This window comes from Mastigoproctus giganteus, chromosome 4 (assembly GCF_048544385.1).
Source record: "Mastigoproctus giganteus isolate SK-2022 chromosome 4, ASM4854438v1, whole genome shotgun sequence".
NCBI classification, from domain to species: Eukaryota; Metazoa; Arthropoda; class Arachnida; order Uropygi; family Thelyphonidae; genus Mastigoproctus; species Mastigoproctus giganteus.
The window spans coordinates 163,473,262-163,498,676 of NC_143578.1; the positions used below are offsets into that span (position 1 = coordinate 163,473,262).

Below are 25,415 nucleotides of genomic sequence, written 5' to 3' on the forward strand. Positions count from 1 at the left end.
TCTTCCTTGAATTTATTCAAACCACCCACTTCCACAACAATAGATGGAAGCCTGTTCCAACAATCATTCACCCACTGGCTGAAGGCAAACTTCTGCACATCTATCCTACAACCATCTTTCCTCAACTTAAATTTATGTCCCCTTGTGTATAGTCTCATCAAGAGGAAGAATGCCATTTTACTCAGCTTAGTCAATCCATTCAAGGCCTTAAACACCTCAATCAGATCACTCCGCAGGTACTAGCTAGTCTCCAGAAGCTGCAATTTGCAGAACTGAAGCCTTTCTAGGTAATAGCACCCTTTTCTTCCCTTCTCTGCACCTGTTCCAGCAGGTCTACATTATTCCTAAAGTGAGGCCTACAGAACTGTATACAATACCCAAGACACAGTCTAACCATGACCTTGAAAAAAGGGGATAAACAACTCCTCATCCCTGCAGACAAAGTTTCTTATATCAGTGACAAAATCCCATGAGCTTTTCTAGCAGCTTGTCTGCACTGCTCAGAGAATTTCATCCTGACTGCACAATTACCCTCCAGTCTTTTTTCATTTTCCACTACCTTGAGTGTAGTACCACACAGTTGATAAGCTATTCTGGGATTACTTCTACCCATATGCAGTACCTTGCATTTGTCATTATTAAATTTCAACTGCCACTTCTCAACCGATTGACCCATTTTCCCAGATCATGTTGCAGTAACTCACCCTGATTACTGTCGTTACCTGCTAACCTTGACATTAAGCCTGATATATCTTCATCAATATCATTAGTAAATATTGAAAACAATGGACCCAGCACTAAACCCTGGTGGACTCAAATGATAACATTAGTGAACAAAGAGCAGTGCCCATCAATAACTACTGTCTTCTTCCACTTAACCATTCCTATATATATATATATATATATATATATATATAATCCAAATTAAATCCAATTAATTCGAAAAATAAACAGCAAAAGTAACAAAATAAAATAAAGATAGAAAAACAAGCATCAGTGGCTGCAAAAAATGCATAAACCACTACATGTTGCATGTGATATACTCAAATAAAGGTAAAATAAAATGAAATAAGAGTGGCAAACTAGTAGAGTGAAAATGAGAAAGAGAGGGAAGGGGGTCGAAAAATAAGAGAGTACCATTGGCAAAATACTCTTAAATAATTTAGAAAATGAAGGCCAAATACAAAGAAATTTAATGGCAACCCCTTGATGGAACCGGTTTTCGAATTATGTGAAATACAGTCAGTCCTCGTATAGCACGATAGTTGTGTTCCTAGAAATCCTCTTGCAATGCAAAATCGTGCAATATAAATAACAGGCCCTATGGGAAAAATAGGGTTAGGTGCCGACTACCCAAGATTGAACACACATTTGTAACCAAAACATTACCAAACACAATAAATAATCGTAATAAAATACATAAGTATTTTATTACGATTATTACGTAATAAAATATTGCTAATGCTTTTGCTTCTATCGTAAGCAAACTTGTTTTTTTGTTTGATTTTCTATCCAAACAGATGACAGCCGTTCCATCTCTTCCAATTCTAGGTGTCTTGATCTAATGGATTTTAATTAAACTTGGAGTTGTTCCTGAAATGAAAGTTGTTTTTATTTTCTCTGCATTCTTTCTAATTCTCGGCGTTGCCTCATTTAGGCCAGTAGCACATGCAATATCACGTGGTCTTAATTTCGCTCAAAGTGTTTCAAAATTTCATATTTTTTCTCTATCAACAGAGGCGGACTGGCCATAAGCCTTACCGGGGAAACCCAGGTGGGCCGGTGTGATTTTGGCCATAAACGCTAGTATGAGGCCACTACAAATTTTCCCGGGTAAGAATTTTTGACCCAGTCCGCCTCTGTTTATCAATATTGCTTTTCCTTTTCTCTCTGAATCTGTAGTGTCTTCACCAGGACGCTTCCTTTTCATACCTTTTAAGTATTTTACTCATTTTTAGGGAATAAAGCACAATTACAAAATGAGGAGGCACGCTTGATACACATAAACAAAGCTGTGTGCGTGTAGCAACTGAATAAACATCGTAAAGGGAGAGACACTCTAACACCTCACTAGCTCACATTTTACTAAAGCACATTTCTGGGAGTTACTACCATAAAACAAAAAGTATTTCCAGCTGCGTTTCTGCTAGTGGAATCTGTTATAAACTGGTAGTAAACTTGATCTAATTGCATTTGCAATAATACCGATAGCTGGAATTGTGTGGGTTTTTACGTTATTATGGCGAAAAGCGTTTCCCCTTCACTGATATAAAAAACAAATACATTTTCTGAATCTTCTCTTCATTGCTATCGTGTTGCATTCAGTTGGGGTGATTCCACATTCGACTGCCTTTTCTTGTAAACACAAAGGTGAATCGTGCATAAGCGAATTCGGTTAGTGTTATATACGATATCGTTCCCCTATTTATAAATCGTGTATGATCGAATTCTTGTAGTGTAAACACGTGTTATACGAGGACTAACTGTATCACTAATATGGAAACTTAAATCTACCAACAATACCAATAAATTTAAAATGACAAAATAAAATAAAATAGGCTGACCATTATGCCCCATCTTGTCGGAGGACCTGAGGACAATGGCCAGACTGCATTTTGAATGCTAAACAAATCCATGCCACGACTGAATGATACAACGATCGAGTAGCTGATGCAGTGCTAAAATAAAATGACAGGAAGCATACTAGAAATAAATTGTAGTTTGAGAGGAGAACAGAAAGCCTAGTACTCATTTGGTGCAAACTACAGTATTGTCAAAGCAACAGTATCTAGAAATAAATTGGACCACACGGCCATTATGGCTTTGTGGTCCTTCGAAGAGATGGGCATAATGGTCAGTCTCTTATTTTCTTATATTATTTTATCATTTCAAATTTATTGGTCTTGTATTGTTGGTGGATTACGTTTCCATATTAGTGATATTTCACACAATTTGGAAACCAGTGCCATCAAGGGGATGCCATTAAATTTCTTCATATTTGGCCTTCATTTTCTAAATTATTTAGGAATGTTTCGCCATCAGAACTCTTATTTCTCCCGACCCTTTCTCATGTTCGCTCTACTGTCATACGTCTTATTTCATTTTATTTTACTTTTGAGTATGTGTGTGTGTATATATATATATACATACATACATACACAGTTGTGCCCCCGTATCCGCTGATCCAGTTACCCACAGTTAACCACGGAAAAAAAAACGAAAACACTTAACACGTACTACTCACATGTCCAACATGATGCTTCCCTTTATTTTTTACGATGTCAATTTTAAATCTAATAGCTTCCCTTTATTTTTTACAAGGTTGCGTAGGTTTGGTCACCAACATTATAATGGTTCTATAGAGATTTAATGGATGCACCATTTTCAAACTTTTGAATAATTTCAAGCTTTTGTTTAATTTGAAAGCACAACTCTGCGTTTGCCCTTCATTTTCGCGATTTCTAAACAAAAAAAAAAAGTTACTATAAAAAAAAAAATTCCAACATCCCTGATATAAATAACGAAATAAAATTTTTCCTTTTGCTTTGCAATGGAACACAACAATCAACGTGATGCACTAACTCAAACTAAACATTTGGTCTCCTTTTTTTCCCCTTATTTTTTGTTTTGAGTGATAGGTGTGAAGACAACAGGCAAGATAATAGGTACACTAATCTCCCAATGAAGACTTATAACGGCAGTTCTTGTCGCTTATTTATGACTTGCAAAATCTCTGTTTATACCTATTCTAGTTATTACTTGACTTTTATGATTTCTGGTCGATTTTTTTTTTTTTTTTTTTTTTTGGAGTCTTGAAGTGTCCCAGTTAATCCAATCCTGGTAAATCGAGAGTCTGCTGTACTTTATTAACATATTTAATGTTGGTAATATCTTACTGTGTGTTTCATTTATCAATTAAACTTTATTATACTGTGTACAAGAAAATCACGTTATATATTGGGTCAGCAGGTGTTTGCTTATATCCACAGTTTCTTCAGCCATCCACGGGGGTCTTACTATATATACAGGATGATTCACTACCAGTGCGACAAACTTGCAGGAAGTGTAGGGGGCACAAAGACGAATCGGAATCACATAGCATTGCAGGGTCCGAAATACCTTCGTCATGCGGTAGAGGACATTGAACGGGAGGTCGCGTGAACAGCGATCCCACTGGAAGTCAGCATTTGCAAACCGTTTCTGTTGAAGAAACCAAGTAGCAAAAGTCCTCTGGAGTGGATAATCCACAGGCTCCAATGATTGGACGCATTGCAGATGGTATGAACTCATTTGGTTTGTTGACAGTACCCTCCATACAGTGGATTGGGAAATACCCAATCGTTGGCCTATCGCTCGAGTACTCTTACTCGGATTGCCGTCTGCAAGACATAGGACATTCTCCTCATTGTCTGGCGTCCTTGTCGTTCGCTCTTGATTCATGGTACCTCTCGTGAAACAACCAGTCTCACGTAACCTTCTGTTTGTTTGTTATTTGGTTTTTAGGAGCATTAGCAACTAAGGCCATATTGCTCCGGGGATATGCGGTGGTCATTCCCTGACCTTTCCGCATCCACCGTATTTGGTGGTGATGGGCTCGAACCCCGGTCTAATCAAGAAGTGTGTGCTACGCACTGCTGCTCCTTCCCACCTGGCTACAGAGGCGCCCCGTAACCTTCTGTGCACACGTGCAAAAATCGTATGATGAGGAGCACGCCTATGTGGGAAACGTTCCTGGTACAAGCGCAGAGCGGCACGCCCGTTACAGTCCGCAGCTCCATACGCGAGGTGCATGTCGGCCAGTTCAACGTTTGAATACTCATCCATCCTACTGCCTCAGGAACCGGTTTGCAAATGCTGACTTCCAGCGGGATCGTTGTTCACGCGACCTCCCGTTCAACGTCCTCTACTGCATGACGAAGGCATTTCGGACCCTGCAATGTGATTCTGATTAGTCTTTGTGCCCCCTATACCTCCTGCAAGTTTGTCGCACTGGTAGTGAATCACCCTGTATATATATAAGTAAGTAAATTAGAATGATAATTAAAAAATAAAAATAATGCCAGTAGCATGGCAAGACAGAAGAGCGAAAATAGTCAAAATCAAAATAGTCTTCAATTATTTCGAACATTATTCAAATACACACACACACACACACACACACACACACGAGTCCCACTAGTCCGAACTAATTGGGACCTAGCCCTGTTCGGATTAGCCGAATAACTGCAATAATGCAGAAGCAAGCAGTAAAACAGGTCTGGTTTATTAAGGAATGAATGTATAGTAGGCCTACTAGCGTTTGTACCCGAGCGTGACACACCGGAAGCAAATCCCCCCCCCCACGCTATGACTCATTGCACACGACATTGTGCATTAAACATGCATGTTTATATCTTCACTCTACATTGTAGTTTAGTTTAGTCTGCTGCTACAATGGCCACGAAACGGAAGCACACAACGTGTACATTGAAAGATAAGCTGGAAGTTTTGAAAAGGCTGGACAAGGGTGAAAGTGCAACAAAATTGGCAATAGAGTTTGGAGTGGGCAAGGCCACAATAACTGACTGGAAAAAAAACCGCACAAAGATCAAGCAGTTTTGTACCTCTACTTCAGAAAAATCGACAAACAGTAAAGCCCTCAACGTTTGACAAGCTTGATGAAGCCTTATTCTCATGGTTCACTCAGGAAAGAGAAAGGGGAACACCCTCTTGTTAGAGAAAAGGCCATTCATCTCAACAAACTAATGAAAGGTGATGAATCATTTAGTGCGAGTACCGATTGGTTTGATCGCTGGAAGAAGCACCATGGGATTCGCCGGCTAACGATCACCGGGGAGCAATTATCAGCTGATCATGCTGCAGCAGAGAAATATTTGGGTGAGGTCGCTGATTTGGTATCACATTGTTCACCTCAGCAGATATATAACGCTGAGGAGACAAGTTTAAATTTTAAGGCTTTGCCCACAAAAAGTCTAGCATCTCAACAAGAAATGCGTGCCCCAGGTTTTAAAATGAATAAGGAGCGAGTGACATTGATAGCTTGTAGTAATGCTTCAGGAAATCAAAAGCTACCTTTGATGATGATCGGTAAATCAGCACAAAGCCGAGAGCTTTTAAAAATATGAACATTAACAATCTTCCAGTTCATTACAAAAGTCAAAAAAAAAGCTTGAATGAACGGACAGCTTTTCATTGAGTGGTTTCATAATCAATTTGTCCCGGCAGTGAAACGTTTCAGCAATGAAAATGATTTGCCACCTCGTGCTATTCTCCTCATAGACAATGCACCATCCCACCCAGACGTTTCCGAGTTCACATCAGGGGATATAAAGGCAGCTTTCTTACCGCCTAATGTAACACCGCTATTACAGCCCATGGACCAGGGGGTATTACAGTCTATCAAGCTTACATACAGAAAGAAATATCTTAGGTCCTTGATAGAAGATAACACCAATTCGCTTTCTTTACATGAGAAAATGAAAGAAGTGAACTTAAAAGATGTATATTGGATTGCTGAGTCGTGGGAGGGTGTAATTGAGCAGCCCATACAAAGATCATGGAAAAAATTATGGCCCTCTCTCAGCTTTGTCGATAGTTCTGACGAAAACAATGACACAGAACAATTAATTCAGCTCGTACAGAAAATTCCCGGGTGCGAGGAATCAATAGAATCTGACGTTAACGAGTGGATTGCAGCGGATGGAACAGATCATGAAAACCTGTCGGATGAGGACATTGTGGCAGCTGTCACCCAAGAAGACTCCAGGCAGAATGATGACGAGCCCAGTGGTACTGCGGAACAACTTGTGTCGCATGCAGACGCGGCAGCGGCCTTTGATCTCGCTTTACGCTACTTAGAAAAACATCCCAGCGCTACACCAGCAGACTACATGTTTATGAAGCGGTGGCGAAACAAAGCATCTTCTAGTCGATTTTCATTGTTACATCAAAAGAAACTAACAGAGTTTAATTCTGAAAAATGACTTGTGTTCCTGTTTTGGTGTACAAGTATAGATCTGTAGTTTTAATAGGCCATGTCAAACACTGATTTATTAATTTTGTATTAGTACAGATACAATTTTTTTGTGTAATTCTAAATGTTTTTGTACCATTAATACCATTTTAATTTAACTGGAAAATACAAAAAAACGTATATTTTGTGAACTAAAAAATTTCCTCTCCGCCGACTGAAACGTGTTCGGATTAGGCGGATGTTCGGATTAGCAGGACTCCACTACTGTATATATATATATATATATATACAGTGGATTCCGGTTATTTGGGCCACCGGTTAATCGGGGCAGCCGTTTATTTGGGGCAAATCTTAAAAAACAAAAACCAATCGAGAAAATAGCCAGGGTTTACTTCGCTTAATTGGGACAAAATGCCGTTTAATCAGGGCAGGAGACCTCAGCACTGGAGATTACCCTACGATTGTCTCCAACCGTACCACGTAGTTCGGTCGGATTTTTGGAGGTCACAACCATAAAATAATAAAAACAATTAGCAGTCACCTGTTTATTGGGCTTTTCTGTTAGTGCAATCTATCATAAACGGACAGTAAACTCGATCTTATTGAATTTGCGATAATACCGGCAGCTGGAATTCTGTGGGTTATTATGGTAAAATGTGTTTACACTTCCATGGAATCTTCAATAATATAAAAAAAATAATTTTCAGAATCTTCTCTTCATTCCTATTTTTAAAGCTTCCTAATTTGTTACTCCGTTCTCACTTGCGCGTGTTGTGTTACTTGCAATTTGTGTGCCCTGTTCTTTGTTATTGATTGCTTATCTTTTTACTGTTTTAAATTTCAGTCCCCACCAACAAATGTCAGTGAACAGAAATGTCAACTAGTTTAGTTAGTATGTACATATTACAGTACGTATTAATTATTCCGATTATCACGTATATTCTTCCGATTTTCACGTATCATTTAATTTTTTAATTGGTAAGGTAATAAAGGGTAAATTTGTGCTTAATATATCTTTACTTTTATAGCCTGTGGATAATATTCCTCCTATTTTCGCTAATTAGAATCGCTGTTTAATAGAATTAAAATTCAATTCACAAACGTGATCATAATGACCGGCGCTTACTGCATATCGTATAGTGAACGGTACTTTACTATTTTGAGTTCGTCGTAACGTGATTTGATTGTACAGTGAACTAATTGTAAAGGGGAGGGGGGGTAAATTGTATTTTTAACTATTTACGTGAAACTTCGGATAATTGGGGCAGCCGCTTAATCGGGCCAAGATGCACAGTCCCGATGTGTCCCAAATAACCGGAATCGACTGTATATATATTTTTTTTTTCCTTTCTTTTTTTTTTAATATATATTTTTATTAATTTCTATCTCTCTATTTAATTTTTGGATTAATTGGATTTTATTTACATGGGGGTAGCATGACAATGTGCTAACACTGCGTTCGTACTACCATCTATAGCCTAATTTTTTTCTATATATTTTCAGTGTAACTATTGTTTTGTCAGTGGTGTGGTTTGGTCATGCGAGTACTAGGCTTTGTTTTATTATTTTTCGCTGCATAAGAACCACCACTATGCAAATCTATTGCATCGGCGGTCTGATTTTAGTATCATTCCGTCGTTGCATGGATTTGTTTAGCGTTCAAAATGCAGCGATTCCCTGACTATTATTGGCCTCTTGGTCCTCTGTCAAGATGGAGCATAATGGTCAGTCTCTTTTATTTCATTTTATTAATTATTATTTTTTATTTGGCCATGTAATGTTGTTAGTTTACTTTTCCACCTTAGTGAGATTTCACATAATTCGGAAACGGGTGCCATCAAGGATGCGCCACTAAATTTCTTTTAATTTTCTAAATTATTTTAGGAACATTGCTTCAACACTATCCTCTTCTTTATCCCCCCCCTATACATTTTTTTGTTATTGTTATGTTATTTTATTTGGCTAAAAAGAACTGAAAAAAGAACTCTACTGGTTTGCCATGCTACTGGCAAATATCCTATTTTAATTTAGCTTATTATAAGCAACATGTAGTGGATTGTGCTTTTCTGCTGCCACTGATGTTAGCTTTCCTACTATTTTTTCTTATTTATTTAAAAATAAGAAATATATATATATTAAAATATATATTTTTATTAATTTCTATCTCTATTTAATTTTTGAATTAATTGGAATATATATATATATATTTTTTAATTAATTTCTATCTCTATTTAATTTTTAGATTAATTGGAATATATATATACACACACACAGCAGGCCCCTGTTATAACATGGTTCGCTTTACGCTGATTCGCTATAACGCTGTTCTTATATTATAACCCGTATCTGACTATAACGCTGTGACTGATCACTACAACGCTCTTTCACAGATTGCATGTTTGGCATATTTAACGAAATCATTTCGTTTGATGGAGCTGATAGCTTGAAAATGAATAGCAAAACAGCATTAAAACGTTTCCCATGCCAACTTGAGAAATTTTCCCACACTCAGTGAAATTTTCTCGCACGCTAATTTAATTGCAGTACAGTGACTTGTTAAGTATTCCAAGATCAACATTTTAAAAAATGATCAAGTATATTGCTTGTAATATTTGCTATTATTGTTATTTGTTTTTTCTTTTTAGGAGCATTAGCAACTAAGGCCATATTGCTCCGGGATATGTGGTGGTCATTCCCTGACCTTTCCGCATCCTCCGTATTTGGTGGTGACATGTAATATTTGCGTTATATGCATTTATCTGAAGTCTAATCATCACTCAGTACAGTATTAAACATCGTGTGTAACGGACAGTTTACTTGAACATTGTATCTTAATTAATGCAACCAACGCAATTACATTTTCGACGAGTTAATAATGGCCAATAAAAATAAAAAAGCAACGTCTGCATGCAGTACGAAGACTATAAATGTAAGAAAAAGACTGAATTCAAAAATTAAATTATACGTTTTGAAGCAAATCGATTCCCATCAACGACAAGCAGATGTGTGCCATAATTTAGGCCTTGTAAGTTTAACTGTAAGAACAATTATAAAAAAATAAAGAATTAATTTTAGCAGTGGGAAAGATAGCTGTTCCACTGCAAGCAACTAGGGCTAGGCCGGTTATTAGGATTGAAATGGAAAGACGTTAACTAATTTTATTGAAGATAATATCCAATGCAGAATTCAGTTAAGTTAAATATTATAAAAAAAAAAAAAAAAAGAGAGAGAGATTAGCGAATATGATGATCTGAAGAAAACTCACCTAAAGGGGAAAAAAAAAAAAAAAAAAAAAAAGTGTAACCATTTAGAACTGGTAACGGCTGGTTGAATAGATTTAAAATCTAGGGAGAAGCCACAAGTGCAGATCAAGGAGCCGAAACTTTCAAAAAAGAACTTTTTAAAATTATTGAAGAGGGGTATTGTGTGTTATACTTCTCAATGAGTTTATAACATAGATGAAGCAGGACTTTTGTGGAAATGAATGCCTAAAAGAAGTGTCATATTGAAAGAAGAAAAAACATGCCAGGTTTCAAAGCGGCGAAGGTTCGGGTAACTTTATTGTTGGGTGGTAACACTGAGGGGATTTAAAATTAATACCACTTTTAGTTTATTTAGAAGAGGGCCAAAGTTCAACCCAAAATTGACACATTTTTCATGATTAAATTCATCAATTAAATTAAATCAATTAAATTCATGATTTTAATTGGATTTTTAAGTTTAATTTTGATATGTAAGTAGTTACCACATAATTATATACGTAGGTAATGCAGAATATTTTATATGTACAAATATTTGAATATTAAATATTTTGACCGACATTTGTGCATCTTTTCACTACCGTTTATTATTGATTAGGAAATATCCTATGGCACTGACCGCAACTTACAAATACATATGTTACTTTATGGGTATGCGGGGCTCAGTTAGCACGGATTCACTTAGCGTTCTGTTTTTCAAGAACGATTATCAGCGTTAAGCAGAGGTCACCTGTGTGTGTGTGTGTGTGTGTGTGTGTGTGTGTGTGTGTGTGTGTGTGTGTGTGTGTGTGTGTAGTGCACTCCCGCTAATCCGAACACGTTTCGGTCAGCAAAGAGGAAATTTTTTAGTTCGCAAAATATATGTTAAATACGTTAAATTTAAATGGTATTAATGGTACAAAGACATTTAGAATTCCACAAAAAAATTGTATTTTATTGTAGTACTGTACTAATACAAAATTAATAAATCAGTGTTTGACATGGCCTATTAAAACTACAGATCAATACTTATACACCAAAACAGGAACAAAAGCCATTTTTCAGAAGTAACAAACTCTGTTAATTTCTTTTGACGTAACGATGAAAATCGATTAGAAGATGCTATGTTTTGCCACCGGTTACACTCTCCCACAGCTCAGCAACCCAATATACAACATCTTTTAAGTTCACTTGTTTCATTTTCTCATGTAAAGAAAGTGAATTGGTGTTATCTTCTATCAAGGACCTAAGATATTTCTTTCTGTATGCAAGCTTGATAGACTGTAACACCCCCTGGTCCATGGGCTGTAATAACGGTGTTACATTAGGTGGTAAGAAAGCTGCCTTTATATCCCCTGATGTAAACTCGGAAACGTCTGGGTGGGATGGCGCATTGTCTATGAGGAGAATGGCGCGAGGTGGCAAATCATTTTCATTGCTGAAACGTTTCACTGCTGAGACAAATTGATTATGAAACCACTCAATGAAAAGCTATTTTTTGACTTTTGTAATGAACTGGAAGATTGTTAATGTTCATATTTTTAAAAGCGCTCTCGGCTTCGCTGATTTAATGATCATCAAAGGTAGCTTGTGATTTCCTGAAGCATTACTTCAAGCTATCAACGTCACTCACTCCTTATTCATTTTAAAATCTGGGGTACGTTATTCGGCTAATCCGAAATTCTGCTAATCCGAACAGGGCTTGGTCCCAATTAGTTCGGACTAGCGGGAGTCCAGTGTATATAAATGTTATGAGGTTATTACGTTTAGATGTATGTATTCTTTTAGATTTGCATGTTCTTCTGTGCTGCGTTAATGCCATTGTATTTTTGCCATAGGCCAATTGTACATTATACGCACCAGTATATATTCGTTTAATTGTAGATTGTTACCGATTATTGGTGTTTTTCATATAAGTATTAGTGTTCGTACAAATTTGTAATCAAGTTATCCTAATTTGGTTATCTTCATTCCATATGGCCTATACATTTTGAGTTAAGATAAAAAGTATAATGCTAAATGATAATCATTTTTCATAACATTTTATCTGTAGCAAGATAATTATTAAATCTTAATTTCTGTATAAATATGTTATATTATTATATAAATTTGTACAGTCTTTAAGATTTAGTATTATTATATAAATTTATACAGAAATTAAGATTTAATAATTATCTTGTTACAGATAAAATGTTTTCATTAGTAAAATGTTATGAAAAATCATGATCATTTAGCATTATACTTTTTATCTTAACTCAAAATGTATAGGCCATATGGAATGAAGATAACCAAACTAGGATAACTTGGTTACAAATTTGTATGAACACTAATACTTATATGAAAAACACCAATAATTAGTAACAATCTACAATTAAACGAACACACACACACCTGAATAACTTTTAAAATAATTGGAAACAATCTTTCATAATAAAAATAAAAAGGTACAGCAAACATCAGGGGCAGCAAAAAGCATATTCCTCTACATGATGCTTGAAATATAACCATAGAAATAAATTAGAATAAGAATTAAAAATAATGCCAGCAGCATGGCAAGACAAGAGCAAAAATAACCAAAATTAAACATAACGATAATTGTTATGTTTAATTTTGGTTATTTTCGCTCTTGTCTTGCCATGCTGCTGGCATTATTTTTAATTCTTATTCTAATTTATTTCTATGGTCATATATATATATATACACACACACACACACACACATATATATACTTATATTTGAATAATGTTTGAAAAAATTGAAAACTGAATCTTACATAAAAAAGGAGTAAAGCATACATCAGAGGCAGCAAAAAGCATTTTCCTCTACGTGACGCTTGAGATATAAACTTAAATAAGAATAATGATTAAATTTTAAAAAAAATAAAAAATGCCAGCAGCATGGCAAGACAGAAGAGCGAAAATTGTGAAATTATACGTAATGATCAAACCAACAGGGAGGAAAGAGAATAAAATTATTGCAGCAGAAACTCTTAAGATAATTTAGAAAGTCTAAATACAAAGATAATAAAATATAATCAATTAAATTTTGAATAGCCAATTAAATTAAATTTAACGGCACCCCTACTGATGGGTACCAGGTCCAAATTTATGTGAAATATCACAAGGAGAGATGTGAACAACTACAATAAAATAAAAATAGACTGACCATTATGCCCCATCTCAAGAGGACCACAAGGCCAATAATGGTCAGGGAATCGCTGCATTTCGATCGCTAGAAAAATCGCCGCAAAGGCGAATCGATCGAAAGATCAGTCCACCATCCGATCCCCAGATCGAACCAATGCAGAGGACTTGAATAGCGGCAGTCCTGATGCAGCGAAAATTAAAAATAGGACAGATACAAGCGCTCAAATGCAAAGCCACACCACTGACAAAAGTAATCTTAACCAGATTATATAGGCAAAACATGAACTATGGATGGCATCACAGGCACAGCGTTAGCAAAGCAGCCCACTACTGTCATGTGATATACTTATATTTGAATAATGTTTGAAGTAATTGAAAACTGAATCTTACATAAAAAAGGGGTAAAGCATACATCAGAGGCAGCAAAAAGCATTTTCCTCTACATGACACTTGAGATATAAACTTAAGTAAGAATAATGATTAAAAAAAATTATTTTGTTTTAGTTTAGCTAGGTTATAGTAGTTGAATTTGTACTGGCTATATCTATTTGAACTTAGTAACGTAAATTTATGTTTTAACAGAGTGAATGTATTGCTAATCCACATGTGGTATGCCTCTATAGGTGTGCTATGTTTATGTGCTAGTCAAAAGCAGTAGTTTAATAGGTCTTGATATAGCTGTTTCTTGAAAGCAGTTAGATTTATTTTGTTACATGGTCTGAATTTGAATCCTTATGCTAGTATATATCTGAGCATTGGGTCTGCAACGATGTTTAAATTTCCTGTGATGATGTGCCCATGGTCAGGATCAATATATTGTTGCATATTACTATGTTTGCATATGCAGTCATTAATGTATTAAATTGGTTTCTATTGATTTGTTGTTGCAGGCTAATATTTCAAATGGTTTCTTATATTTATATCTAACTTTTATGTTGTTTTGGTTATTGTTAGGAAGCAAATCATTATGATGATTTATATATTTATTAATGTTGATGTTATCCATTATTTTACTTTGGAAATTTAAGATTATGATTGATTCTTCTGTACCCATTTTACAGTGCGGGTTTTTTAGATTGAATTTACAGATATCGTCTATTATGTGAAAGAGTTGTTTGGACTAAGTTGAATGTGTGTATGAACTTGTGCAGTGCTTTCAGTATACTGTGTTTAGTGCTGAAAAGTAAGTTATGTATATATTGTACATTATGTTATTTTTGTCCCAGTCTTTAAGGGTTGCATCAAAATTGCCTAAATTCGGCTTATGTTTATTATTAGTTTTCTTAGATTTTTTTAAACGTTTGTGTAGTTTTCTGTAGAATTTAATTATATTGAATTTGCCATATATACAACAGTGCTATGTTATTAGTAATAATTTTATGGGTGAATTTATTATTCAGACCATATGGGTATTGGTCTTGCTTAGTTCTAATGTCGGTGTTATTAATGTGTGCTAGAATGGATATGTATATATTGGTGAAGCTGTGTGTTTGAAAGTGCATATATTCTATTTCTTGTTCTATATTATTACTGTGTCTATATTTGTAGTTGCTGATGTCTGATCTGTGCAGATTTAGTCTCAGATGTAGTTTATTACTTGTTTGTCCAACGTATTTTATATTACAAGTTTTGCATGTTATTAGGTATATAACATTACTGGATTTACAAGAGGTAGGATCTGTAGCATTATTTGTTATGTGTTGCGGGTGCATGTGAGGACATGTTAAACAGTTTATTTTTACATGTGTTGTATTTAAGGTTATAGATCCCATGTTTATTCAAGTTAGAAGCATTAGATGCTGTTGTGCTCTGTTCTGTGTGTGTAAATTGTGTATGTATAGAGTGATAGACATGTTGTGGGGTACTGTACAGAGCATGTGTCCCCGGGGTCAAATTAAGACTACTCTGCCCGTGTAGCATGTATTCATTATTTGTGGCTCCATTTATATAAAAATCAAAAATATAAAAATCAAAAATATATCGAAAAACAAAGATGAAATGAAGAGTGAATGAAGAGTGAAAACAACAATGAAGATTGTAGACCATAAGTTCAAATGTAGGTATAGGAATAGTGAAAATATTTAAGAATTTACAGAGAAGATTATACATAAGCAGTTCTAAGTGGCATGAGCACGGTCTGGACAATGCTTACGATAATAGTAAAGAATTATTGTATTAAGAAGCTAATTAATATGGGGGTGGAATGTGCCTGTACGAAAAAGAAGATAACATAGCTTATGGATCAGGGACACTGCATTAGCAAAACGTACCCTACAGCCATAATGTGTGTGTGTGTGTGTGTGTGTGTGTGTGTGTGTGTGTGTGTGTGTGTGTAAACACAAACAGTTTTTTATTTATTTTTATTCATTATTCTTACTTAAGTTTATATCTCAAGCGTCATGTAGAGGAAAATGCTTTTTGTTGCCTCTGATGTATGCTTTACCCCTTTTTTTATGTAAGATTCAGTTTTCAATTATTTCAAACATTATTCAAATATATGTATATCACATGACAGTAGTGGGCTGATTTGCTAATGCTACACCTGTGCTGCCATCCATAGTTCATGTTTTGCCTATATAATCTGGTTAAGATTACTTTTGTCAGTGGTGTGGCTTTGCATTTGAGTGCTTGTATCTGTCCTATTTTTAATTTTCGTTACATCAGGACCACGCTATTCAAGTCCTCTGCATTGGTCCCACCATCCGATCGCCAAACTTACGATCTGGGGATCGGATGGTGGACTGATCTTTCGATCGATTCGCCTTTGCGGTGATTTTTCTAGCGATCGAAATGCAGCGATTCCCTGACCATTATTGGCCTTGTGGTCCTCTGTTGAGATGGGGCATAATGGTCAGTCTATTTCTGTTTTTGTTTTATTTTATTTCATTGTAGTTGTTCACAGATGTGAACAACTACAATTTATGTGAAATATCACGAGCAGAGATCTGCTTGTGATATTTCACATAAATTTGCCCGTCAGAGGGGACGCCGTTAAATTTCATTTAATTGGCTATTCAAAATTTAATTGATTATATTTTATTATCTTTGTATTTAGACTTTCTAAATTATCTTCAAGAGTTTCTGCTGAAATAATTTTATTCTCTTCCTCCCTGTTGGTTTGATCGTTACGTATAATTTCACAATTTTCGCTCTTCTGTCTCGCCATGCTGCTGGCATTTTTATTTTTTTATTCATTATTCTTACTTAAGTTTACATACATACATACATATATATATATACACACACACACACACACACACACACATATATATGAATAATGACATTATGAAAATAAAATAGAATAAATAAGAAAATAAATATAAAGCTATCATTAGAGGCAGTAAAATACACATCCTCCACATGATGCCATTACATTACCGAAATTATGTATGAAATTTAATATAAAATTAAAATCACAATTAAAACATATGCCAGTAGTATGGCAAAACTGTAGAGCGAAATTTTAACCTAAAAATTAAACATTAACAGGGAAGGGAAAAAGTAAAGGTAACAAGACAGAAACTGTAGCCAAAAGCCTTCAAATAATTTAGAAATTCAATTTAAATCCAATTCAGAGTAAATCCATATTAAAATTTTTAAAATACAAAGCCAATTATATAGAAATTTATCGGCACCCACCAGTAAGGTACCAATTCCGAGAAATGTGAAATATCACCAAGAGAGACTAAACAAACTACTAAAATAAAACAAAGTAACAAAATAATAATAGACTGACCATTATGCCTCATATTGAAAGAGGGCCACGAGGCCAATAATGGTCATGGAATTGCTGCATTTGAATCACTAGACAAATCATCACAAAGGCGAACCGATCGAAGGACCAAACTACCCCTCCATCCTCCGATCAAACCACAAATGCAGAGGATTTGCACTGGATTTGTCTAGCAATTCCATGACCATTATTGGCCTCATGGTCCTCTGTCGATATGGGGCATAATGGTCAATCTATTATTATTTTGTTACTTTGTTTAGTCTCTCTTGGTGATATTTCATGTTTTTTGGAATTGGTACCTTGCTGGGGGTGCCACTAAATTTCTATATAATTGGTTTTATTTTAAAAATTTTTAAATGGATTTACTCTGAATTGGATTTAAATTGAATTTCTAAATTATTTGGAGGCTTTCGGCTACAGTTTGTCTTGTTACCTTTACTTTTCCCTTCCCTGTTAATGTTTAATTTTTAGGTTAAATTTTCGCTCTACAGTTTTGCCATACTACTGGCATACGTTTTAACTGTGATTTTAATTTTATATTAAATTTCATACATAATTTCAGTAATATATATATATATATATATATATATATGTGGTTACATTTTCTAACATTTTAAAACAATTTATTAATACATACATATTAAGAAATGACTACGTACATGACGCACAAAATATATTAATACACTTAATAATTATGTAGTAAAATATTTGGTTATTTTTTGTTATACACTGGATTCTACTGTACATCGTTCATAAAAATGTTCAAATTTTTTAAACTTTATCCACTGAGATATATTTTCTGTTACATTTTCTTCCCACTGAAGGCCTCGATGCAAAGTTTAAAATGCTGCCAACGTTTCTTGTTTGGAAGGTTTAATATTGCCCTCATTTTCATCCAACTCAGTCAATATTGTCACTAGTTCTTTAAATACGCTCCAAAATGTTGGAGTCACTTGGATATTCAGCTACTATGATGTCGTTATCAACTCCAAAAAATTTGTCAAGAACAATATCTCCACTGATCTCTTGGAACTCTTCCCAAGATTGCACAATGTCTTCTAGTAGTTCATCCCTCTCATCTCTGTTAATTAATATTTTAGCAAAATCTGCTTTTGTGAAACAATTCTTAATCATTGTTTCTGTCACATCTTGACTCCACACTTTCGCCAACTGGGATATGCACATCCACAAATCTGAAACGGAATATATAGGTCGGTTGGTTGGTTTCTATTCTCAGTATAATTTTTTTTAGTATGTGCTTTGGTAGTGCATTTTCAAATTCTTGATAATGCCTTGATTCATTGGCTGCAGTCATGGCCAGATTTAAACTTGTTGTGGCCCTAAGCTATAACATGTATGAGGCCCTTCTCCCTTACTGTTCACCTGTGACAATATTAAAAAAGGATTTTTTAAGATGGAGCGAGGTCCCTTGGAACGTGAGGCCCTAAGCTGTAGCTTGTTTAGCTTATATGTAAATCTGGCACTGGCTGCAGTCAAGACGAATTATTCAGAAGGAAGAAAACAAGCTTCACACTTGTAAGTTTCGAAATTACCGAGCAAAGGTGGGCAGAGCAGTTGTCGACATTCAACACAATTTTTGTTTTCTTTGGTCATCTTTCTATTGAAATTTAAAATCCACTGCTCAAATTTCACTTGTCAATCAAGATTTTTTGTTGTAGTCCAACTCTAACGACTTTACTCGTTTGAAACATAGGGGTTGGTTACTTTTTTCTTATTACCAAAAGCTTCAGTTTTTCATTACCAGCCATATTTGCAAACGAGAGTGTAGTAATTCTCTCCTTACTATTTTTACCACCTACACATTTATCACCTTTAAAAGTCAGTGTCTTGTTCAGCAAACATTTAAAAAAATAGACCTGTTTCATCAACATTGAATGTCTTTGGACTCTTAATTCTCTATATCATTTTTTTCAAAAAACTGTTTCCTTCCAATGGGTATGGTCTTCTTCGATTGCAACTCCACTTTAATCAGAAAAGTTTTTCGAGTAAGCCATAACACACTTTAAAATGTGTTATGGCTTACTCGAAACTGGCTTAAAATATTTAGTACCCTAGAAAAGATGAGTACTCCATAGCCTTTTTTTTTTTTTTATTAATAGCCCTGATATTGGCCTGTTTTGGTCTTGAATCAACTTTACCCACTTAAAAACTGCTTCGTCTACATCTTCCCAAAGGCATAATTTCGCACGCTTCGGACTGGGTCCTGTTTCCTCAAACACTTTGAAAATTGAAACAGTTTTTTAATACTACTGGCAAGGGTACCAAATTTTAAAGCAATTTCTTTTTCTTTTTTTAACACTCCGATCTACACTATTAAGCACTTCCACTTTTTCACACTACACTCAAGGATTTCTTCTTAGACACTGTAAGGTTACTTGCGCAGCAGTTAAAACAAAACTGAAATTAGGGACCACCTGTAGCTATCATGTAAACAGAGACAGGTGAAATTTAGTGAAAGTGTGTATGATTCATTTCTTCGAAATGAACAGATGAATTTCGGAGATAAAGGAAAATCGCTCTCTCCTAATTCTCTAATAGGATTCTTACGGTAAAAAATAGGTTGCCCAGAACCAATGCCTGCATCGGGAATATGCCTTAATATTTGCCAATGGCTGTGAACAGCTGACTTCTCGGTGTAGTGGTGTATAATTTATATAGGTTTTACTTCTTTTTAGCCATTGCTGACCCTCTGCTGTGCAAAGGCCTCTCCCAGAACCTTTCATATTTTTCTAACCTGTGTGCATACATGCGTGCACACAGAGACAGAGAGAGAAAGATACACTATTATTCACTTCAATTTTCAATTTTTTTTTCAAAATTTATTTCAAATTTGGCACATCATGAGGCATGTAAAGTTCAAATATTCATGTGCTGGCTATCTATTTTGAGTGAATATTATGTTCTATATTTGAATAATAATGCATTCATTATTATTCAAAACATAATAAACTGTTGCTATCTCACACTGGTAGAATACACTGCTAGATCACATGGGAGAGTTCTTTAAATAACTTGAACTAGAAACAAACAATTCCAAGCACTGTAGCACTAGTACCTGTCAGGTTCCCACACTAGCATCAATAAATATTAAAAAGTAGCACAAACACAGTGTGGAACTAGACAATTTCTCACATAACTCTGTAAATACAATAAAAAAAAAAAACTATAATAAGTAAAAATGTATTTATATTAGGAAGGCACACACACTTCCAGCATCACCACTGCATGGTGAAGCTTAATTATATTATTATTATTCAAAACATTCATTTATTATTCTTGAAAACATAATAAACTGTTGCTATCTTTACTAAAAATTACAATCTACAGAAATTCCAGTCTAATGTCAACAAATATCTTCTTTCAACTTCTCAACCTCCAACTCATGCATGGTACTAAGTAATGTAGGTTCTAATACCTCTCATGTTTAGGATTTTCATAAAAAAAAAAAAAAAAAAAAAAATTTAAGTGCTACAGTTAAATTACTTTTCTAGGAAGAACCATACTTCATTATCTCTTTAACCTCATACTGTTATCAAACAGTATGAGGTTAAACCAATCCTCTCCTTACCAGCTAAAGGAGTCTCAGACAATTCCCTTTGCCATTAATGACTGTACACAACTGATCTGAACAATTGCTAACAGGTTCAATCCAGTGAACTGTCTAAGGTGATTATCAATACACATTTATCTATAAAACTTACCTCTTTGGACTTGAGCAAAGTTGTAGGAACATGATCAAAGCTAAGGTCATGTATTTCTATCAGTCGTGCAGCTGCCTGTGTATCTGTTGTGTGCTTTACCTCATAAACACCTCTGAGATACGAAACCACTTCACTTACTTCAGAAGCACTGTTTTCTGTGCCATATTCCTTTTGAATTGCTTCAAGCCCTTTAATGAGGTACTTGAATACAACAGCCACAGCTAAAAATAAACAAATAAAAAAAAAATTATGTTATTACTGATGTGTTTCAGAGATTTCATTAAAAATTAATTCAAGGCAGTAAAACACGTGCACTATAATAAAGTATAACAAAAAAATTAACACTTATTACTAATTAATAGAGCTTGAATTAAATAAGAAATCTCATAATAACAAATTACATGTTCATATGAAGACATTCAAAACACAGTTCACCTCTATTCAAAGGCTGATGTACATCATCAGGGACAGATTTCGGGCTATGGTGCCCTTAGCACATGAAAATTTACCACCTTCCCCAATTACTACACTTCAACTTCATATACTGTAATATGGACAGCAATTCAGTCACAAGAAGTCATACAAGAAGTGGTACCACATAACGTCTAAGAATTATTTGTACTCCTAGAAATTAACCTATTTCACCAATTTAAACACATCCAGCACCAAAAGTTTTTCATTGGTGTGGATATAATTTTTAAATTGCAGTTCTTTATGCCGATTTTTTTTTTAAATCCTTAACATAACAAATGACAATTTTTTTAGATTTTTTCTATTTTCTAATAAAGTTTTGCTATAAACATTTTTTTGAACTCAACAAAACTAAATTTTTCTTATAAAAATATATTCTGGTTTCCCATTTTAACATATTAAAAAATTTTATTTTTTTTTCACTCTCACTTGCATTCCTGACCAATCTTATACTCTTCAGATCTTTTATACCCTGAGAAGTGTTCTTTACTATCTTTAAAATACTGTAATAGAAATAGATTTTGCCCAACTGAAAATAACTTTTAAGCTCATACAAATATTCCATCACCGATTTGTATAAATGAGTAACCTAAATTAGATTTGCATTTGTTTATCAAAATGTTCCAGTATGTCTTTCCATATTAAAATCATTATTACACAAACTATATATCTTCATTTTATTTTTTATTCCACTAGTTTTTTTTTTTTTTTTCAATACTTCTTTTGTTGGGATTATTTATTATCCATTCTAAACAAGCCAAAACAGTGATCTGAATTTTTGCTAGAGTCAGAAAAAAAAAAAATCTGCAGGAAGTTGAAGGTCATTCACCAGCGTCCCTCTTCTCTCTCACTCCACATACCTTTCATCCACATAATTCATAGTACCAACTGCTGAAAGCAAGCACTATTTTCTTAGACCAACAGTTTGTTGATGAGAATGGATGGTACTACAACATGAGTGCGTGAGAGAAAAACTAGTGGATGACCTTTCACCACCTGCAGATTTTGTCCTAACTATAATGAATCACATCATGTGCTCACTATCTTGTGCCAGAAAGCTGCTTTATTAATTTACGTTCTATACTTAAATGTTCTTTCAAATAATTTCTTCAACTTATGGATGCAGAAAACAAAAGCTATGGCATTTGCCACCAATAAAAATAAATGAAGTAATAAAATGAATAAAAATAAATGATTGTTCACAACACTGTTGCACACTTCCCAAATGAATTCAAACAATGACAAGCATGAGCAATAAATTCAAATAAATAAAAATTCTTGATTTTATTAGCACTTCTATAGATATTTGTGGCATGGTATTATAAGATTGCAACAATTTGCAATATTAATAACACATTTTTCCACAAAAATACATACTGCAGCGTTGTTTGCCATTCTCTTGGCTTTGTGACCACAATTACTGTTAAAAAAGAAAAAATCTGTTGGTCTATTTTCACTGATATATCTAATAATATTAATAATAATAACTGATCATTAGTAGATATGTCAAGGGTTGAATCAACACAATTAGAATATTTCTAATTTTAATTCACAAAAAATTTCTTTGAAAACTGCTGAACCCATCAACCTGGTATATGCATTGCAAATTACTGAAAAATACATCGTTTTTCTGCTACTGTGTGGACTGCCATATACTGTGCTGTGTTCTTTCAAAAGAACATTACATTCTGCAATCATTTCCAAACTCATCATAAAATTGCCACTAATCAAGTAGTTTGAACTTTTCTGTACCCCCCCCCCACCCCAAAGAAAGTCCTCTGCCTATTAAAACAACTCCTAGTAGTTTCATCCAATGTTTTTCTTTCAAATGCTCTCAAAAATATCTCTTCCATTACACTAACATTTTTCTACTTTTCTAAAGAATTAACAAACGTCATGTATTCATGTGAATTTGTTTAACATTTAATACATTCCTAGGCATTTTACAATCACAAACAAAACTTAAAACATAAGGTGGAATGCAATAAGGTTTTTCGGTTAGGAAAGAAAAACCTTTTTTTTCACTTGATTTTTTAAGACTTTTAAAAACTTTTTTCAACTGACAACAATCTCAAAATTTACACTGAGTTACAAAATAAAAGTGACATTTTTCATGGGGATTAATGTTATGGTATGCTTGTTTATTACCCATTTTCCAGGATCTATTGATAACAATTCAAAATTGTTGCTTGGGCCAAACTTCACATCAACAACCTGAACAAGAGGAGCACACACAAGGTGTTAATGATCTCTCCTTGCTGGATTTTGATCATAACAAAAGTTATGAAAAAAATGTGACAATTTTCATTGGGATTAGATCCACGGTTTAGTATTACTGTTATGGTATGCTTGTTAATTACTCATTTTCCAGGATCTATTGACAACAATTCAAAATTGTTTCTTGGGTCAAACTTGTTGGATCATCAACACCACAAGGTGTTGATGATCTCCCCTTGCTGGATTTGATCATAACAAGCCAATAGTAATGATGTTTTGAATATGATCCAGAAAAAAAGAAACAGAGCATAAAATGGCGATAAAGATGTTCTCTGAGGCACAAAAAATTTATTTTCACAAACCAAAGTGATATTCATCACTTTCTTTAACGAGGGATTCAATCACATGGAATTTGTTCCGCTAAACAAGACAATGATTAAGGAGTACTATATATAAGTTTTAGATTGTTTGGTTAAAAGAATTCACTGATTAAAACCTAAGGTTCAAGAAAAAGGGGGATGGTTCCTGTTGCACAATAATGCTAGACCACTATCTGTGCTGATTATAAATGAAATGAAATTTGACATCAAGCCTTCTAACAGGATGGAAGGCTTGATGTCAAAATTTTCAGAAGACAAAGATTGGTCAAGTAGTTAATGATTATTGCTAAACAGCACTCCTTCAGGATGACTTGAACTGACTGCAAGAATGGCCAGAAAAGGGGCAGCTAGGTATCAAATCAGCAAAATGCAAAGTCTTACACTTGAGGAATAGCAACTCCAAAATAAATTATACATTTCGTGGGGATGAATTAAAAACAGTAGAGGGCAAAAGAGGCCTTGGAGTATAATACAGGCAGATATGAAGTTTTCTGAGCAGTGTAAAGAGGCAGTCAGAAAAAACAATGGTGTCCTATCGATGATTTATCAAATATTATCCTGTAAAGATGTGGAGATCATAATCCCACTATATAAGGCAATTATAAGACCACATTTGGAATACTAAGTGTAGTACCAACTGTGTGGTACTACACTAGGGTTGTAGAAAATGAAAGACCTGGGAGTGATTGTACAGTCATATATGAAGTTTTGTGAGCAATGCAGACAGGCTGCCAGAACAGGTCATGGGATTTTGTTAATGATATAAAGGAATTTTGCTAGCAGGGAAAAGGAGGTGATTATCCCTTTGTATAATGCAATGGTCAGGCCATGCCTTGAGTACTGCATACAGGTTGGAGACCTCATTTTAGGAAGGATGTAGACTTGCTTGAGCATGTACAAAGGGTGACAAGATTGGTGAGGGGAACGACAGGGTCCTCTTATCAAGGAAGGCTTAAGTTCTGCAAATAGCAGCAGCTGAAGACTAGGCACCTGCAAGGTGATCTGATTGAGGTGTATAATGCCTTGAATGGATTGAGCATGCTGAATTCTGATGGGATTCTTCTACTTGCCCAGATTATGAACCTGAGGGAGCATAAATTCAAATTGAGGAAACACAGTTGTAGAATAGATGTGCGGAAATTTGCCTTTAGTGGAACAAACTTCCATCTGTTGTTGTGGAAGTTGATAGCTTAAATAAATTCAAGGAGGAACTGGGCGAACTTTTAGAGGGAATGTTTGCGTGAAATTGTGTTTTTTTTTTTTTGTTTTTTTTTTGGCTGATGCTGCATAAGCTCAATGCTTACTTTCTTGCATCACATGCCTCTATTACTATATAATATGTTTAAGTATGGAGACCTCATCCAAAAAAAAGACTGAGCTTTTGAAAGGGTCCAAAGATGGGCAACTTGCACGGTGAGATCAGAAAAATCATTACCATATGAGGAAAGACTCCGTATATGTGAGCTACTGAGCTTGACAACCAGGCAACTCAGAGATGAACTGAATGAGGTTTATAAAGCTCTAAGAGGGGTTA

General features: G+C 34.8%; 1 protein-coding gene across 3 annotated transcripts in view; it reads right to left on the reverse strand.

The window, feature by feature from the left end:
- LOC150087158 (RNA-binding protein Ro60) overlaps positions 1-25,415 on the reverse strand; it is a 164,579-nt gene that overhangs the window by 97,674 nt on the left and 41,490 nt on the right. For all 3 annotated transcript variants that reach the window (XR_016546902.1, XM_090372993.1, XM_090372994.1), the window contains exon 3: positions 20,814-21,034. Coding sequence is in view for 2 of the 3 variants with exons in the window: in XM_090372993.1 (XP_090229119.1) it covers positions 20,814-21,034 (221 nt within the window). In the remaining variant the exon portion in view is untranslated. The remainder of the gene's footprint in view (positions 1-20,813; positions 21,035-25,415) is intronic.